General features: G+C 37.3%; 1 protein-coding gene across 1 annotated transcript in view; it reads right to left on the minus strand.

The window, feature by feature from the left end:
• LOC128645904 (ankyrin repeat and SOCS box protein 12) overlaps positions 1-17951 on the minus strand; it is a 34070-nt gene extending 16119 nt beyond the window's left edge. Inside the window, exon 1 of the mRNA XM_053699221.1 lies at positions 16376-17951. Within this exon, the coding sequence (XP_053555196.1) occupies positions 16376-17132 (757 nt within the window). The 5' untranslated portion in view covers positions 17133-17951. The remainder of the gene's footprint in view (positions 1-16375) is intronic.
• Between the last annotated feature and the right edge of the window lie 279 nt (positions 17952-18230).

The raw sequence follows: 18230 nt of genomic DNA on the forward strand, positions 1-18230 counted from the left end.
AAAATCAGCTAATTCATATAAACAATTAAACCTTCAAAAAGCAAATCTCATGCATTTTATAATCTGCAGCTGGAAAAAAAAAAAAAGTAATTGGAAACACAAAGGGAAAAACTATTTTATAGTATACTGTCCCTTTAATTGGTTAATTAGGTAGCTTGTAGGGTTAATTTTAGCTTTAGTGTAGAGATCAGCCTCCCACCTGACATTTTTTTCTGCACAGGAGTACAATTCAGACATCACCAGTCACGCATTTTTGACCTCTGACTTGATTTTTATTATTCATTTTGAACTTTGCAATTTCATTTATTTTTGGTGCACCCAACACTTTTTTCATATAGGTTAACCTATTGGGATTGACACACTGGACTCCTTTTTGCTTAATTTTGCTTGCTGTTTCTGACATACAAGATATTTCAGCAAGCGTCACTACTAGAAGACCAATTTCACATTCACTGCTTGGCTGTTTATTTGAATGTTATCCGAATATTTTATTATCTTTCAATATAATTATGGATCCATGATTTTAAACTAACTTGATGCAATACAGTGTTAATTTCGTCGACTAAAACTAGACTAAAATGACTATAAAACTAAAGAAATTCTGATGACTAAAATACGACTAAAACGACATTTTAGTCCAAAGACTATGACTAAAACTAAATCAAAATTTGCTGACAAAAACATTTTATGCAAGGTGTTATAATCAATCCATATCCAATTACTGCTCTTTTACGAAACTTAATTTTATTAAATTTTAAGATATATAAAGACATGTTATATACCACAACAGTTAAATCTGTATTGCATGTTGAAACCTTAATACCATAAATAAAAACAGGTTAATAAACCTTTACTCCAGGAGTATATAATGAGTTTGGAAGTTCTAGAGCAGTGCTAATATCGTTGCCGAAAATTTTTCAAATCTGTGAACAATCAATTGATTCTTCCTATAGAAATTTTTCAAATCTGTGAACAATCAATTGATTCTTCCTATAGAAATAAGCATAATGGTTTAAGTTATGCTGTGCCTGTGCTAGCTGCAGAAACTTTTTGCTGTGTTGAGTTACTTGATTCTTGTTTTAATTATTAACAGAGAACTGTTTTTATATTAGGTAATATGTTCAATTTAGCCAATATAGTTTACAGTTTTGTTTTTTTATATTTTAAAATTGCACGTCTGTTTGTTTATGAAACTTGGTTTTATTTAATTGTAAGTTTAATAAAGATGTTACATATCACAATGGCTAAATCTGTGTCTGTATTGCATGTTTAAACCTTAATACAATAAATATTAACAGCTGTTATGTTTACTCCTGGAGTATGTAATCAGTTTGCAAATTATAGAGAAATGCTTAAATAATGCATTACACTTTAACTAAACCCCTTAGATTTTAGTCGACTAAAATCTACTGGAGATTTAGTTGACTAAAATCTACTGGAGATTCAGTCGACTAAAACTAAAACAATTCAGATGACTAAAAGACGACTAAAACTAAAATGGCATTTTAGTCAAAAGACTAAAACTAAGACTAAATTGAAATTTGCTGTCAAAATTAACACTGATGCAATACTGTATTAAAGTTTTATTTCTTTATAAGCTGATACTGCTGTTCTCTAGTACTAATAAATCCACAGAAGGAGGCAGCACCTTGCAATATAAAAATATCTTTATTTCCACAGACTGGAATAAAACAGTGACGTTTCGGGTGGGACACCCTTAATCATACAAAGCTAAAACACACTGAACAAACCTTATAAAGGCCTACCTATGCACAGGTGTTCAATTAACATTTCTCAACACTTCCACTTAGTGGTTACATCTATATTAGAACTTAATGTTCTCATTTCACCTTGGTGCAAGATAGAATTAAAATCAATACAAAAGATGTATACATATGCAAAACAATGACATATACAGATACCAATGTATTTTCAACCAAATAAATTATTGATAGACAAATTATTGAAAATTATTAAAAAAACATTTTGTTGAAAAACACTTGCAGCAAATTTGGTGAAAAACAGTTGCAGCAAATTAGATGAAAAACAATTGCAGCAAATTTGACATTTCATAACTCAAAATGATTACAAAAATAATTGCAAAATGATTATAGAAATAGAGTATAATCCAATTCTTTATTTAAACCCAAGGGTTGCATTGCATTGAGTTTGTAAATCCAAAATGCCTCCTTTTTTAGCATTAACTCTCTATTACCCCCCCCGTCTGGGACGTGGCATTGCATCAATGATTTGAAAACGGACCTGACTAATGTTGTGGCCACATTGGATAAAATGTCCTGAGACTGGTGCCTCTAGATTTCCACATCTGATATTGCTTTTTGTGTTGTACTATCCTAAGTGAGTAACCACTAGGTGGAAGTGTTGAGAAATGTTAATTGAACACCTGTGCATAGGTAGGCCTTTATAAGGTTTGTTCAGTGTGTTTTAGCTTTGTATGATTAAGGGTGTCCCACCCGAAACGTCACTGTTTTATTCCAGTCTGTGGAAATAAAGATATTTTTATATTGCAAGGTGCTGCCTCCTTCTGAGGATTTATTGTGACTCAAGGGATTACAGCACCACTTTTGGCGTGCACCTGACAGTGGAGCTGAGCTACAAACTGTTCTAGTTCTCTAGTACTAGATACTGTATGAGACGTATTAGACACCTTAGCCTTTTTACTTTAGACACTCTGAACACACGTCTATTCCATACGAGTTATGTACTAGCACTGGATGAAGAGGATCCGGCAGTAATCCAGCGATGGGCCGCCCACCTACCTCCCTGCTACGGCTCCCTCTCACCAACGATCGGCACCATCGCTGGCCGATGCAGAGAGGGCCACAGAGTGGCTCTCTCTGCATCGGTGGGTAAAAAAGGGTATTGCAGTGCTGCCTCAATATCGAGGCATCACTGCAATACGCTGGAAGTGATCACGATTGCTTCCAGCGCTTGAAACCCCATAGGATGTGCCAGGCACGTCCTTGGTCATTAACGGACACTTTTTGTAGGACATGCCTGGCAGGTTCTTGGTCGTTAAGGGGTTAAAGAGACATAAAAACCAAAAGATTTTCATTCATGATTCAGATAGAGCATGCAATTTTAAACAGCTTTCCAATTTACTTCTATTATCCAATTTTCTTTGGTTTCCTTGTTGAAATGCAGGGAGGTAAGTTCAGGAGTGTGCACGTGTCTGTAGTACTATATGGCAGCAGTTATACATTAGCAAAAGCACTAGATGGCAGCACCATTTCCTGTCATGTAATTCTCCAGACATGTGCACGCTACCTATCTAGATCTCTCTTCAACAAGGAATAGCAGGAGAATGAAGTAAATTGGAAACTTTCTAAAAAAAGTGTATTCTATATCTAAATAAAAAAAAAGTGGGTTTCGTGTCCCTTTAAGTCTGAAGTTGAGGCCTACGGATATGCTAACCTCTTTATAATAAAAAAAAAAATGTCCTTAAAGTGCCATGAAATTGACCAAAGTATTTTAAAAGGGATGATTACCAGTAAACACAAGCTAGACATAATGATGTATTCAGATTAGCCTTAGAATAATAATATGTAGATGTATTTTACACTATAAGTTGTGTAAAGGTTTTGCTTATGTACTTTAGTTTCTATAATGTAATGGGCGCCACCCTGTTTGATCTAGTTTTCTATTTATGTTAACTACACCTGTGCTCTCAGAATCTGATTGGATAGGATAGCATTTAAATAAGTGCAGCGTAACTTCAGAGAAACGCATTGCATATCTGGGGGTACAGACTTTGTATACCCACCAGTTTTTGACACTGTATTGTTTGTAGTTTAAATACCGATTTATTAAAACCATATAAAATACAGTGTTTACAAGCCCTAATTGCCAGGTGCACGTTTGTGTGGGGCCTACTGTTTGGTTCATCACTGTGAGTGTGTTTGAGCTGTCGGGAGGAGGTGAGCTGACACACCTTTATACTGCCAGCCTGTGTCTACTAGCACATAAAGGTGCTCTATGGAAATGGGAGTACCCTGTGTTTGATATTATCTATCCTATTTGTCTATATGGTGACTGATACAAACATGAGGTGCCTCTCTTATATTTGCCAGATGCTTGTTCTATTTATCTGTTTGTACAAACAAGGATGATTCTAAACCCTATTACATAATCCTATGTTTAACACAGCCTTGTTTTGGTGGTTGGTTTTATTTCCTGTTTTATATCTGTCCTTAAAGGGACACTGAACCCAATTTTTTTCTTTTGCGATTCAGATAGAGCATGCAATTTTAGGCAACTATCTAATTTACTTCTATTATCAAATTTTCTTCATTCTCTTGGTATCTTTATTTGAAATGCAAGAATGTAAGTTTAGATGCTGGCCCATTTTGATGAACAACCTGGGTTGTTCTTGCTGATTGGTGGATACATCCATCCACCAATGAATAAGTGCTTTCCAGGGTCCTGAACTAAACAAAAAGCTTAAATGCCTTCTTTTTCAAATAAACATAGCAAAAGAACAAAGAAAAATTGATAATAGGAGTAAATTAGAAAGTTGCATGCTCTATCTGAATCATGAAAGAAAAAAAATTTGGGTTCAGTGTCCCTTTAACCCTCTCATGACAGGGTCATAATGTCTACATCGGAACAACGTTCCGATGTAGACAAACTGAAATCCCACGATCGAGATATCAATTATGGGATCGGGTCTGGGGGGCGTCCCTATGACTCTAGGAACGCCCTCCAGACCGCGATCAAATCCAGTAAGCGCAGCTGGCTTCAGGACATCCAACGGCTCTGCCGCTGTATTTCGTCCTAACGGCGCTAAAGCCCAGCGCCGTTTGGACGGAATATAACGGCGGTAAAAGGTTAAAAGGGACAGTAAAGTCCAAATTAAACTTTCATGATTCAGAGAGTGCATGCAATTTTAAACAAATTTCCATTTTTTTTATAATCATTAAATTTGCTTTGTTCTTTTGGTATTATTAATTGAAAGCTAAGCCTAGGTAGTCTAATTTGCTAATTCCTAATATGAATGCATTTGACAGTTTTCACAGCTAGAGGGAGTTAGTTCATGTGTGTCATTTAGATAAATAACTTCACGGGCCTGAACACAATGTTAAGAGTCAGCACTAACTGCCTAAAATGCAAGTCTGTCAAAAGAACTGAGATAAAGGGGCAGGCTGCAGAAGCTTAGATAAAAAGGTAATTACAGGAGGTAAAAAAGTATATAATTATAACTGTGTTGGTTATGCAAAACTGAGGAATGGGTAATAAAGGGATTATCTATCCTTTTTAAACAATAAAACTTTTGGTGTTTACTATCCCTTTAATCGTCCTTAGCAGAACAGATAAGCAAGAAAAAGTTGACGTCTTACTTTAAAGAAACTGTGGCATTCACAAAAATTTGTAGTTAGAGTACAGGAAAAGGAATAGTGTAATCAAAATGAAACATTCCTGATTCAGAAAGAGCATACAATTTTAAGCAACTTTTTAATTTACACCTATTAATTTTTATTCGTTCTCTTGGTATCTTTATTTGAAAAAGCCAGAATGTAAGTTTAGGAGCTCGACCATTTTTGGTTCAGAACCTGGGTAGCGCTTGCCAATTGGTGTCTAAATGTAGCCACCAATCAGCAAGCGCTACACAGGTGCTGAACCAAAAATAGGCCTGCTCCTAAGCTTAAATTCTTGCTTTTTCAAATAAAGATACCAAGAGAATGAAGAAAATTTGATAATAGGAGTAAATTAGAAATTTGCTTAAAATTGTATGCTCTATCTGAATCATGAAAGTTTAATTTTGATTAGACTATTCCTTTAAGTAATGAAGTATATGAAAGTTTTTTTGTTTGTTTTTTAACTACATATAATTAAACAATTTATATCACAATCTCAGGCTTAAAGGGACACTGAACCCAATTTTTTTTATTTTGTGATTCAGATAGAGCATGCAATTTTAAGCAACTTTCTAATTTACTCCTATTATCAATTTTTCTTCATTCTCTTGGTATCTTTATTTGAAATGCAAGAATGTACGTTTAGATGCCGGCCCATTTTTGATGAATAACCTGGGTTATTCTTGCTGATTGGTGGATTAATTCATCCACAAATAAAAAAAAGTGCTGTCCAGAGTCCTGAACCAGAAAAGAAGCTTAGATGCCTTATTTTTCAAATAAAGATAGCAAGTGAAAGAAGAAAAATTGATAATAGGAGTAAATTAGAAAGTTGCTTAAAATTGCATGCTCTATCTGAATCGCAAAAGAAAAAAAAATGGGTTCAGTGTCCCTTTAAGCCTGAGATTGTGATATAAATTGTTTAATTATATGTAGTAAAAAAAACAAAAAAACTTTCATATACTTCATTACTTAAAGGGATAGTCTAGTCAAAATTAAACTTTCATGATAAAAATGCATGCTCTATCTGGATTACGACAGAAAAAATGTGGGTTCCGTGTCACTTTAATGTCTCTTTAACCCCTTAAAGGGACAGTCTAGTCAAAATTAAACTTTCATGATTCAGATAGGGCATAAAATCTTAAACAACTTTCCAATAGACTTTTATCATTAAATTTGCTTGGTGGTATTTTTGAAGAGCTAAACCTAGGTAGGCTCAAACTGATTTCTAAACCGTTGAAAACCTCCTCTTAGCTCAGAGCATTTTGAAAGTTTTTCACAGTTAGACAGTACTAGTTCATGTGTATCATATATATATATATATAATATTGTGCTCACTCCCATGGAGTTATTTAGGAGTCTGCACTGATTGGCTAAAGTGCATGTCTGTCAAAAGCACTGAGATAAGGGGGCAGTCTGCAGAGGCTTAAATACAAGCTAATCACAGAGGTAAAACATAATAATATAACTGTGTTGGTTATGCAAAACTGGGGAATGAGTAATAAAGGTATTATCTATCTTTTTAAACAATAAAAATTCTGGTTTAGACTGTCCCTTTAAGGACTGGGAAAATTAGAGAAAAACTTGCCCAGAGCACCAGAGGATTTTTAGCATTTTTACTATCACTTCATTTAACCCCTTAACGACACACGTTGTACAGGGTATGGCATACAAAAACTAGTCTTTAAAGACCAACGACATACCCTGTACGTCGTCAGGGGTTTCAAGCGGCTGGAAGTGATCCTGATCGCTTCCAGCCGCTTTCAAGGTATTGCCGTGATGCCTCGATATTGAGGCATCACTGCAATAGCTTTTATTTTGCAGACTGATGCAGAGAGAGCCACTCTGTGACCCTCTCTGCATCAGCCAGCAATGGTGCAGATCGTTGGTGGGTGGGAGCCATTGCAGGGAGGGGCCCTATCACTGGTAAACTTCTGGCCAGCAGTGGGGAAATGGGTGTCGGGTGCGTGCCGGTGGGCATGCCTGTGATCTATTCAAAACATGTGGTGGGAGAGAGAGTGGTGGGTGGCAGAGGAGTGGGTGAAAAAAATTCAAAAGGGATCTGAGAGGGGGTAGGGTATGGAGTGGGGCAGCTACACTACAGAAAAAGTAGGTTTTATTAAAAAAAAGAAAAGAAAAAAAAGCCACATTTGTTTGCTAAGTGGGTACTGGCAGTACCCAAAATGGTGGCAAATAGTGGGGGAGGGGGGTCCTTCACAGCAGAATATATTATATATATATATATATATATATATATTAACTTAAGTACTGGCAGACTTCCTGCCAGTACCTAAGATGGCGGGGACAATTGTGGGGTAGGGGAGGGAAGAGAGCTGTTTGGGAGGGATTAGGGGGTGGGATGTGTCGGGTGGGAGGCTAATCTCTACACTAAAGCTAAAATTAACCTTTCAAGCTCCCAAATTAACCCCATCACTGCTGGGCATAATACAAGTGTGGTGCGCAGCAGCATTTAGCGGCCTTCTAATTACCAAAAAGCAATGCCAAAGCCATATACAGGTGAAACTCGAAAAATTTGAATATCGTGCAAAAGTTAATTTATTTCACTAATGTAACTTAGACTCATTACATGCAAAGCAAGATAGTTCGAGCTGTGATTTTTCAAAATTGTGATTATGGCTTACAGCTCATGAAAACCCCAAATCCACAATCTCAGAAAATTACATGCAATCAATAAAACAAGGATTGTACATACCTGTAGAACAATATCGGACCTCTGAAAAGTATAAGCATGCACAATGTATGTACTCAGTGCTTGGTTTGGACCCCTTTTGCAGAAATTACTGCCTCAATGTGGCGTGGCATGGAAGCTATCAGCCTGTGGCACTGCTGAGGTGTTATGGAAGACCAGGATGCTTCAATAGCGGCCTTCAGCTCTTCTGCATTGTTCGGTCTCATGTCTCATCTTTCTCTTGGCAATGGGCCATAGATTCTCTATGAGGTTCAGGTCAGGAGAGTTTGCTGGCCAATCAAGCACAGTAATCCCACGGTCATTGAACCAGGTTTTGGTGCTTTTGGCAGTGTGGGCAGGTGCCAAGTCCTGCTGGAAAATGAAGTCAACATCCCCATAGAGCTCGTCTGCGGAAGGAAGCATGAAGTGCTCCAAAATCTCCTGGTAGACGGCTGCGTTGACCCTGGACTTAATGAAGCACAGTGGACCAACACCAGCAGATGACATGGCTCCCCAAATCAACACAGACTGTGGAAACTTCACACTGGACTTCGAATGGCCTTTTCCTGACAATCCTCTCTAGGCTGCGGTCATCACTGCTGCTCGTGCACCTTTTTCTTCCACACTTTTCCCTTCCACATAACTTTCTATTAATGTGCTTTGATACAGCACTTTGGGAACATCCAACTTCTTTTGCAATTACCTTTTGAGGCTTTCAATCCTTATGGAGGGTGTCAATGATGGTTTTCTGCACAATTGTCAGGTCAGCAGTCTTTCCTATGATTGTGATTCTTACTGAACCAGACAGAGACCTTTTGTAGGCTCAGGAACCCTTTGCAGGTGTTATGTCTTAATTAGCTGATTAGAGTGGGACACTTTGAGCCTAGAATATTGCACCTTTTCACAATATTCTAATATTCTGAGATTGTGGATTTGGGGTTTTCATGAGCTGTAAGCCATAATCATCACAATTATGACAAATCACAGCTTGAACTATCTTGCTTTGCATGTAATGAGTCTCTCTCATATATTAGTTTCACCTTTTAAGTTGCATTAGTGAAATAAATTAACTTTTGCACGATATTCAAATTTTTCGAGTTTCACCTGTATGTCTGCTATTTCTGTACAAAGGGGATCCCAGATAAGCATTTACAACCATTTGTGCCATAATTGCACAAGCTGTTTGTAAATAATTTCAGTGAGAAACCCAAAGTTAGTGAAAAAGTTAAAGGGACAGTCAACACCAGAATTTTTGTTGTTTTAAAAGATAGATAATCCCTTAATTACCCATTCCCCAGTTTTGCATAACCAACAGTTATAATTATACACGTTTTACTACCCTAAAGCTAAAATTACCCTACAAGCTACCTAATTAACCCCTTCACTGCTGGGCCTAAAACAAGTGTGGTGCACAGCGGCATTTAGCGGCCTTCTTATTACCAAAAAGTAATGCCACAGCCATAAATGTCTGCTATTTCCGAACAAAGGGTATCTCAGAGAAGCAATTACAACCCATTTGTGCCATAATTGCACAAGTTGTTTGTAAATAATTTCAGTGAGAAACTTAAAGTTTGTGAAAAAGTTTGGGAATGATTTTTTTTTTTTTATTTGATCCCATTTGGCTGTGAAATAGTGGCATGAAATATACCAAAATGAGCCTAGATCAATACTTCAATACTTTGGGTTAGCTACTAAAAAATATATATATTATATATATGATGAAGCGCATGTGAATATGCGCGAAACACGTCAGATTTAGCACCCCTTGCACACCTGTGTAAGTGCTACCCACCCTGTGTTTGAATAAGCCACTTGGCATTTGAAATTCCTGGTTCCTCGTTTTTCTTTCTTTCTTTATTTATATATATATATATATATATATATATATATATATATATATATATATATATATATATATATATATATATATATATATATATATATATATATATATATATATATATATATACACACACACACACGTGTCAAGGGATATTCAGGGATTCCTGACAGATATCAGTGTTCCAATGTAACTAGCGCTAATTTTGAAAACAAATGGTTTGAAAATAGCAAAGTGCTACTTCTATTTATTGCCCTATAACTTGCAAAAACAGCAAAGAACATGTAAACATTGGGTATTTCTAAACTCAGGGCAAAATTTAGAAACTATTTAGCATGGGTGTTTTTTGGTGGTTGTAGATATGTAACAGATTTAGGGGGTCCAAGTTAGAAAAAGTGTGTATTTTTTCCATCATATTTTATAATATTTTTTATGGTAAATTATAAGATATGATAAAAATAATGGTTTCTTTAGAAAGTCCATTTAATGGCCAGAAAACCAGTATATAATATGTGGGTACAGTAAATGTGTAAGAGGAAAATTAAAGCTAAACACAAACACGGCAGAAATGTAAAAACAGCCCTTGTCCTTAAAGGGACAGTCTACCATAGAATTGTTATTGTTTTAAAAGATAGATAATCCCTTTATTGCCCATTCCCCAGTTTTGCATAACCAACACAGTTATATTAATATACTTTTTACCTCTGTGATTACCTTGTATCTAGTAACCTTCTTCCAGCCCCCTGATCACATGACTGTGACTGTTTATTATCTATTGTCTTAAATTTAGCATTGTTTTGTGCTAGATCTTAAATAATCCCCTGTGTTATCTATATGGCCCACCTGTACTTTCTGTCTATTTGTGTTGAAAAGAGATTTAAAAAGCATGTGATAAGAGGCAGCCCTCAAAGGCTAATAAATTAGCATATGAGCCTACCTATGTTTAGTTTAAACTAAGAATACCAAGAGAAAAAAGCAAATTTGATGATAAAAGTAAATTGGAAAGTTGATTAAAATTAAAAGTCCTATCTGAATAATGAAAGTTTAATTAATACTAGACTGTCATTTTAAGGGAAGGAAATTTAAAAATTGCCTTTTTCTTAATGGGCTAAACAGCAATAGACTTTTCTTTTTGTTATCTACCCATTAACTTTTAACAATTTCTTACTGAAATTATTTACATACTGCTTGTGCAGTCAACGCACAAATGGCTGTGAAAGCTTGTCTGGGATCCACTTGTTCAGAAATAGGAGATATATTTGGCTTTGCCAATGCTTTTTGGTAATTAGAAGGTGGCTAATTGCAGCTGCGCACCACACTTCTAATATTCCCAGCAGCGAATGGGTTGATCAGGTAGCTTGGAAGGTTAAGTAGTAAGAAGTGAATACAGCGCCAACAAGAGGTCAAGGGATAAATATACTCGCTGTATTCACTTCTTACTACTTGTGCATATTTTTTGGAGGTTGGTTAGGATCTCTGTTTGGATACAGCTTGGGGATTACCTTAGCGCTTGTACACACACCCTTTTTCACTATCAGCTTGGAAGGTTAAATTTACCTGCAGTGTAGAGATTACCCTCTCGCCTAACCCCCCCCCCCCCACACTGGTCCCCACCATCTTAGGAACTGACAGTCTGCAATTTACGTACAGTATCCCCCCATTTATGTAGTGTAGGAAACCCTCCTCACCCACCTGATCCAACCCCAAACATCTCTCCTACCCTCTCCCTATGTGCCACTATCTTAGGTACTGGCAGCTGTCAGTACCCACTTTATAGATTGTATTTATCAAAAATAAAAATAGAAAATTTGTAGTGTAGCGATCGCCCCTCACCCCCTCAACTGATAGGGCCCCTCTTCCTCACCCGTTTCTGTAGCATAGGAAACCCATCCCTCACAAAATCTTTTTTCTGTAGGTAGGGAACCCTCCCCTTCCTTCCTCTTCCAATGGTATCACAGCAAGCCGATGTAGACAGTGACACAGAGTGGATAAGTATATGCCATATAAATTATTCTTGTGACAGTGCAACACACCAAATCCAGATATTAATGTGTTGCACTTTCACAACAATAATTTGGTCTCCGAAATTAGCCGAAAGCTGCAAGGGTCCGCCTTCTTCCACATATCAGCAGAGAACAAAACTGCTGAATGCACATATCAAATACCTATTTTCCTGTCCTTCTCAAACATTTGTTTTACTTCACACTTCACTCCAACTCTGTCACTGTTTATCAACATTATGCTTTAAAGGGACAGTCTACACCAGAATTTTTATTGTTTTAAAAGATAGATAATCCCTTTATTACCCATTTCCCAGTTTTGCATAACTAACAGTTATATTAATATACTTTTTACCTCTGTGATTATCTTGTATCTAAGCCTCTGCAAACTGCCCCTTTTTTCAGTTCTTTTGACAGACTTGCAGTCTAGCCAATCAGTGCCTGCTCCCAGATAACTTCACGTGCACAGTGTTATCTATATGAAATACGTGAACTAACACCCTCTAGTGGTGAACAACTTAAAATGCAATCTGAAAAGAGGTGGGCTTCAAGGTCTAAGAAATTAGCATATGAACCTCCTAGGTTAAGCTTTCAACTAAGAATACCAAGATGACAGGGCAAAATTGGTGATAAAAGTAAATTGGAAAATTGTTTAAAATTACATGCTCTATCTGAATCATGAAAGTTTATTTTGGCCTAGACTGTCCCTTTAAAGCATTCATGTCTACCATGACATCTGACTATATTTCTTTATGACGACTACCTCTGGTACAGTGTTCGCAGCAAACTCTTGGAAAGCTATGTTACATTTTTTTTCTCTATATATTCTTCATTCTTATCGCTTAACAGAAAAAAAAACCTCATTGTAAAACTGCATCAAACACAAAATAAATACAAATGTTAGGGTATAAAGTCTGAAATACACAGCATTACTGATGAAGCTAAATCAGGTTTTGCTCTACAGCCTGACATACTTTCTATTTCTTCCATAGCTTGATCTACTTATGCACTTAACTAGTTTGGCTAAGATTTATCAAGTTGTCTCAGCCCCATCGGCTGCAGGTTCGCATGAGCAAGCCTGTTATCTAGATTTAAGAAGCAGCGGTCATTAGACTGGTGCTTCTCTACCCTATCCTCCACCTCTTATGTGGCGGATATCAATCTCCCCGGACTTTTCCAACTGGGGAGATTGACAGTCTCTGCCCATAGGCAGGGTTGTACACGAGCACACGTGTGCAATGATAAATGCAGGCATCGGATTGCTGCCCACAAGAGGCGATGCAGGGCAGACAGGAGCAAGGATGTACACTCCTGTCCACCAGTAGTATGATAAACCTAGCCCTATTTTATGTTCTACATTACTTTCTCTAGTTTGACCTAGCTCACACTCTTAAAGGGATAGAAAAGTAAAAATTGAACTTTCATGATTCAGAGCATGCAAGTTCAAACAATTTTCTAATTGACTCATCTACATTTCTTAGTTCTGTTATCCTTTGTTGGGAAGGATACCCAAGTAGGCTCAGCATAAGCAATGCACTACAGGGAGCTAGCTGCTCATAGGTGGTTGCACATATGCCTCTTGTCATTGGCTCACCAGTGTGTTCAGCTAGCTCAAAGTAGTGCATTACTGCTCCTTCAAAAAGCAAATTTGAAGCTGGCATATGGAAAGAAACATAGGGGCACGTCAGCTTTATGCCACAATGAGCTACTGATCCTTCGATACACTGTCAAAAAAAAAAAAAAAAAAGTGTACATGCTCTCCACAATGCACAATAAAAACTACAGTGCCAGTGTTTGTAAAGAGAAAAGATACATAGATCCGAAAGCCATTGTGCAATGTAGAGTATAGCAAAAATATGGGGGGGGGGGGGGGAATGTCTTCCTGATTTATTTTATTATTCTGTATTCCTAACTTCATGGATCCCTTGACCTGTCTCTTTTTACAGTAAAGTGAAGGTAAACTTTGATGAATGAAAGCCCGGTTTTTAAAAATACTATTAAAAAACAGGGGCACTTTCATTCATCAAAGTTTAGAAAGCCGCTGTTTTGTTTAAAAAATTACTTTTCTTCTTCTTCTAATCACGGCTTTCCCCCCAGGGGAAGTCATTGCCTGAGGCCATGCCGTAATTGGAGGAAGCCGGATTAGTCATTGCCGACGTGTGAAGAGAGGATCTCCGTGTGGGAGAAGCTGCTCTGGCTGTGAAAAGAAGAAAGGTACGTTTTTAAACAAAATGGCTGCTTTCTAAACTTTGATGAATGAAAGTGCCCCTGTTTTTAATAGTATTTTTTAAAAACCGGGCTTTCGTTCATCAAGGTTTATCTTCATTTTAAGCACAGCCACTCTGAGGTCATGAGAAGTTGACTACACAGAACTAAATACACCTTTTAGAATATCCTGGGTTGTCTACTTTTGCAAATGGTATGCCATAATGAGTGTATTTTTCCTGGGCTGCCATACTGTCTCTCAAAGGCAACATAGGCCCAAAAAAATCAATGTGCGAGATTTCCATGTAAATGGGCAGGCCCCATGTAACTTCCTGAAACCCCATAAAACCTGTGCATTGGGAGTGGCATAATTGTACATGTGTGACATTGCTGAACACAAATATTAGTGTATTATAGCAGTAAAACATAAGGATGATATAAACAGTGAAAGGGCAGGGTTTGTGTGTATATATATATATATATATATATATATATATATATATATATATATATATTTTACACATAGACTAAAATTTGGACAGGTGACTAAGTGGCTACATAAAAAAGACCAGATATAGCCCATTTGGAATACCCTGGGTTGTCTACTTTTGCAAGTGGTATGTCACAATAGGGTAATTTACATTCCTGGGCTGCCATAATGTCTCAAAGATGACAAAGGCCCAAAATATCAAGATGCCAAATTTCCATGTATGAAGAATGAAATAAGCAGGCCCCATATTTGGCCATGAACTTCCAGAAACCCTATAAAACCGGTATATGGGTGGTACTGCTGAACTCGAAGGACTTCGCTGAACACAAGTCTGGGTGTTTTACAGCAGAAAAACAATGATGATGATAGAAACAGCCAAAGTGCAGTGTTTGTGTGAAAAACGCATACAAAAAATTACAACTTAATTTGGACAGGTGTTGTGACTGAGTGGCTACAAAAAAAAGAAAAAGAAAAAACAAACATTTTGGAATACCCTGGGTTGTCTACTTTTGCATATGGTATGCCATGATGCGGTAGTTTTCATTCCTGGGCTGCCATAGTGTCTAAGGTGAGATAGGTCCAGAAAAGTAATGTGCCAAATTTCCATGTAAATGGCCAGGCCCCATGTAACTTCCTGAAATCCCATAAAACCCTTACATGTAGGGAGGGGGGGGGTATCATTGTACATCACTGAACACAAATATGGGCGTTATATTGCATGAATGTCTATCAGGATTATGGTATTCACAATAAAATTGCTTGGAGAACCTAAAAGCTCTTACACAGATTTTTTTCATATAAAATTAGTCTAGAAATAAATATTTGATGTTAAAAAAAAATTCCTATTTGTCCCCTAAAAAACAATATATAATAAGTGTGGGTGCACTTAATGTGAAAGAGATAAATTATGGTTGAACATGCATATAGATGAAAATTCTAGTTTTTTTTACGTTCAGAACTTGGGCATTTGGCTCGATCATGAAGGGGTTAAAAACAGGGTGGCTTATACACTTCCTAAAGTTTTGTTTTCTTTTAAGTAATCACAAACAGGAAAAGCATTTAGAGGCTGTGTAATCAGTCTATGATGGGTGGACTAGGTTTGGGGAAGACTTGGGGGTAGATTTATCAAATGTCGGCAGACATGATCTGATTGGGATGATTGCTGTCCGCCACTTCACAGGTGTCGGATGAGTTAAGGAGCTACGGTCTTATGACTGCTGCTTCAGGCGGACCTGAAACTTTGGGGGTGAATTGCAGCATCCACTGCTTGATAAATCTACCCCCAAGGCTCTATTATGCCTCCTCTTCCAGAACTCCTTGAAAAAGACAGAATTATATATTTCAAATGAGGGGTCACCATGAGAAACTACCTCTGGTTTTGGGTGCATCCTCACTGTGACTTATAAAATCCTATGTCGTCACATGACCTTAGGTCACATAAATGGCATGTCAGTTTACTACTAAACATTTAATGGAAACTATGACAAAGGCCTTATCTTAAAAGTCGCAGTATAGCAGTAGATGCCTACTAATCACCCTCCAGACAGAAAAGGTTAAACCTTATGCATATGTGTATACACACACACAATGTTCCTGACCATCAATAAGGTGTTTACCACGTTATCTAAACTATCTTATACAGTAAGCAAGAAAAAAAGAAAAGAAAATAATAATAACAACTAGTGTGTATGGCAGAAGTTACGTTTGCTAAATAGTGTAGTAGAGAATTAAGTGATTTAATGAATTGTATGTCATAGGTGTATCCTAAGCAATTGTTACCTCTTTCTCTTAACAAGAGCTTCATTGCGTCATGTTTAAGATATTCTTCATCATTATTCAGGTCAGGCAAGTAAACATTGGCACCAAACTCAATAAGCAGCTCCACAAACTGGGTACTACATTTACGTTGCAGACAGTGCTCCACAACAGATTTGGGATTCTTTATCTTCTTAAGGAGTTCCATGTCTGTGCAGTTGTAATTAGGATCAGCCCCATAGAGAAGTAAAGTCCTAAAACACTCCAAATGATCATATACTGCCGAAAAATACAAGGGACCAGTGGAGATGCTACTACTAAAAGCCCAGTCAGGCACCTTTGGCCTGACATTTGCATTAGCACCATATTCTAATAGCTCTCTTAGGATGCTGGCATTTCCTTCACGCGCAGCAATCAGAATAGGGGAGGCGTTGTTGTAGATGCTTCCACCAGGATTGGCTCCGGCTTTTAGTAATTCGCTGACACAATCAAGATGCCCATAGTTTACTGCTATGTATAGAGGTGTCTGAGCCTTAACATCCAAGCTGTCCACCTCTGCCCCATTGTCCAAAAGAACCTTTAAACACTGAACAAATCCCTTGGCCGCAGCCAGACGGAGAGGGGTCACTGGAATTCCCCAACCACTGCTTGCATTGATAAGGTTTCTGTATTTGTCATGAGAGAGAAGTTCACTCAGGTGTTGAGGTTGGTCCAGAGACACAGCAAGGTGGAGCTCTTTGCTCTCTATAAGGTCATCTTCATGCCCTTTAAGCTGCAGCATTCTAAAGCCTTATGGATAATGGATGCTCTGAGGAGGTATCCCACAGAGATCAACCTTTCTGGAGTTAAAGTTGATCGATTGTCAGGTTGCCCTTTGCCTAATACAAAGTTTGTTTTACATCTATTTAGTAATCTTAGTGATTGGCAAATCTTAAAGTACCAGAAGATATATTTTAAATAAAGCAAATATTATTTTAAACCCATGTAACACATACTTATAGTATCTCAAAGTTTTCTTGCTGCATCATTATTTATGCACAACAATAATTATCCAGTTATCTAAATTTTCAATTCGTACTATTGTTCGCAGTTTTTTTTCCTATATGTCTAGTTTATAAAGATCAGCTCCAATTATTATTGTATCTCATCTACGTTTTAAAATGGATACATGACTCCTTGCCCTATACTAACTCTTCAATAGTAACTATAAGCTTCCTAGCCGCCAGCCTCGGTGAAGAAATCAGCATCTGCTGTGAATGCCAGTAGGGCGTCTGGATTTAGACGCTGTAGCACAAATAGCATACAAATAAGGATAAATAAATAAATAAATAAATACTTTCTCCTACAAACTTAAGTTACAGGACAGAACACCGACTGAAATCCCGGGTACGCCCACTGCCTGCGCCATCAAACAGGATAACAAGCTTGTCTCATACATTCAATACAAATAGCTGCATTTCAAGCACACCTCGGTAAAGCTTCCGTATCGGAATTTTAGTGATTGATATTTCCCTAAACCGACTAACAACATTGAGGGACAACAAAATGTATTATTCACGCTTATGACTGTGAATTTCCGGTTAACCCCATGGCTCCCAAAATCTCTATCTGCAGACGCTTTAGAATACGTCACTAGCGGCGGCAAGAGGTTTGGAGCTTTATTGTGATTGACAATGCTAGGAACCAATAAGAAATGTAACTCTTCTTTGTAATATTTTTGCATTGGAACGCAAGACTATTTAAACCAGTCAGTGCCACTGTTTCTGGTCTACTCCAAATCACACTAATAAGTTTCAGCTTTTGATTAGTAAAAAGTGACAAATTTGTGTAAGATAGTATATTTATTTTATTGTGCTGTACTTCCTGTGATATGATCATA

Source organism: Bombina bombina, chromosome 1 (assembly GCF_027579735.1).
Source record: "Bombina bombina isolate aBomBom1 chromosome 1, aBomBom1.pri, whole genome shotgun sequence".
Lineage (NCBI taxonomy): Eukaryota > Metazoa > Chordata > Amphibia > Anura > Bombinatoridae > Bombina > Bombina bombina.